The following is a 1,906-nucleotide window of genomic DNA, read 5'->3' as shown; positions in this document are numbered from 1 at the left end:
CAACATTAGGTCAACATGAAGACAACATGAAGACAACATGAGGACAACACGGGGACAACATTAGGACTACATGGGGACTACATGGGGACAACATGGGGGACAACATGAGGACAACATGAAGACAACATGAGGACGACATGGGGACAACATGGGGGACAACATGAGGACAACATGAAGACAACATGAGGACAACATGAGGACAACATGAAGACAACATGAGGACAACATGAAGACAACATGAAGACAACATGGGGACAACATGAGGACAACATGAGGACAACATGGGGACAACATGAGGACAACATGAGGACAACATGAACATGAGGGTTATAAAAGCCCAAAACTCTGTTTTCCACATCTACACATCAACAATTAATTGTGAGTTTTTAAACATCTTCACCCTGGAGGGGGTTTTCCAAAAAATCGTCAGTTTTCTGTGAGCTAAAACACAGTTTGTGTGTGGACAAAAAGGCCAAAACAAAAAGCTAAAATATCTCGGTAGGTTGTGGACTAGGTAAGTAAAATGGAGCTTAAACCTTGGGACCATAGATGGAGTTGGAGTCCAGTTGTTTGTGCCTAAAGAAGTCTTACCCGAACACCAGGGTGCCGTCCTTCCTGATGCCGAACTGTGCGTTCTGCAGCCCTCCGCTGTCCTGCACCAGCCTGCCGTCGCTCACCACGTTGCCCAGACAACGGCCCGTTGAGGTGCCGAAGAAGCCGGCGTTCTGGGCGTAGAGACACCCGGCGGCGTCGGCCGTCTCCTCCACCGAGGCCCTCTGCTTCATCCCGCAGCCGCCCGGCCCGCCCGGCTCCAACACCGACACCGTCCTCAGAGGGTCGCGCACCGCCGTGATGTGGCCTGGGAGCAAAGACACGGAGAGACGCATCAGGGACAGGACGCCGAAACCAACGAGAGCTGCAGAAAAATCCCCCCAAACGATGCTCGTGTCTGTACTTTGTCAATCAACCAAAAAAAAATGATTTGAGCAATGATGACATTGCTCATCATTCTCTGTTTCCAGCTTCTTAAATGAAGGTTTTCTGAGCTTTTTCTCTGTATATCTGAATGTCTTTTGGCTTTTTGGACTGTTGGTCGGCCAAAAAAAAAGACGTCAACAAATATCACCTCGACTCAATTTTGTGACATTTTCATAGAATAAACAGATTTATTGGTATTCATATCGGTATTGGCCTTAAATATGCTGTGTCGGTCGGGCTCTGGTACACGTGTCTTGTAACCAATTTCAATGTCAGGGAGTGAATAATAAACAGAGAGATCCTTAAATCAGGAGTCCATCAAACACAAATCAGACCCGGGTTCAACACAGAGATCAAATCACTTCAAGCTATCTGGACTTTATGAATTAGGTGATTTGGTGACTCGTGACTCGTCCGTAACTCACCGTAAACCACCCTGGAGCTCCCCGGCACGTCGGACACAAACACCGTGGACTCGGCCACCGGCAGCCCGTCCTCACGGCTGGAGGGGTGGCTCTCGTAGGTGCTGTTGCCATGGACGACGGACTGACAGTCTCTGACGTGGCGGTGAGAAAGGGACGGGCCGTGGCCGTGGCCGTACGGCTGCAGGACGTCGGCGCCCGTGGAGACGCTACGAGGAGACACGATGAAGCAAAGCATGTTTGTAAATCGTCTTTTAAAGACATTACAAAAGACCTTAAGCACTAAGTACTTACACATTAAGTACTCAGGATATGCTGGTTTATTACTTGGATTTGGGACTGTAGGGCTACAACTAACTATTATTAACTAACTATTAGGGGGTGTATACTTATGCCCCTGTATGTTAACATAGGGGGTGTATACTTATGCCCCTGTATGTTAACATAGGGGGTGTATACTTATGCCCCTGTATTTTAACATAGGGGGTGTATACTTATGCCCCCTG

General features: G+C 48.3%; 1 protein-coding gene across 1 annotated transcript in view; it reads right to left on the bottom strand.

The window, feature by feature from the left end:
- Positions 1-584: 584 nt before the first annotated feature.
- Positions 585-1,906, bottom strand: part of nagpa (N-acetylglucosamine-1-phosphodiester alpha-N-acetylglucosaminidase) — a 14,139-nt gene continuing 12,817 nt past the window's right edge. The window contains exons 2-3 of the mRNA XM_034873691.1: positions 1,404-1,609; positions 585-859 (exon numbers count right to left, since the gene is read on the bottom strand). Of these exons, the coding sequence (XP_034729582.1) occupies positions 588-859; positions 1,404-1,609 (478 nt within the window). The 3' untranslated portion in view covers positions 585-587. The remainder of the gene's footprint in view (positions 860-1,403; positions 1,610-1,906) is intronic.

Source organism: Etheostoma cragini, chromosome 6 (assembly GCF_013103735.1).
Source record: "Etheostoma cragini isolate CJK2018 chromosome 6, CSU_Ecrag_1.0, whole genome shotgun sequence".
Taxonomy (NCBI): domain Eukaryota; kingdom Metazoa; phylum Chordata; class Actinopteri; order Perciformes; family Percidae; genus Etheostoma; species Etheostoma cragini.
Note: the sequence above shows the minus strand (reverse complement) of the source record. Positions and strands in the feature narration are given on the sequence as shown.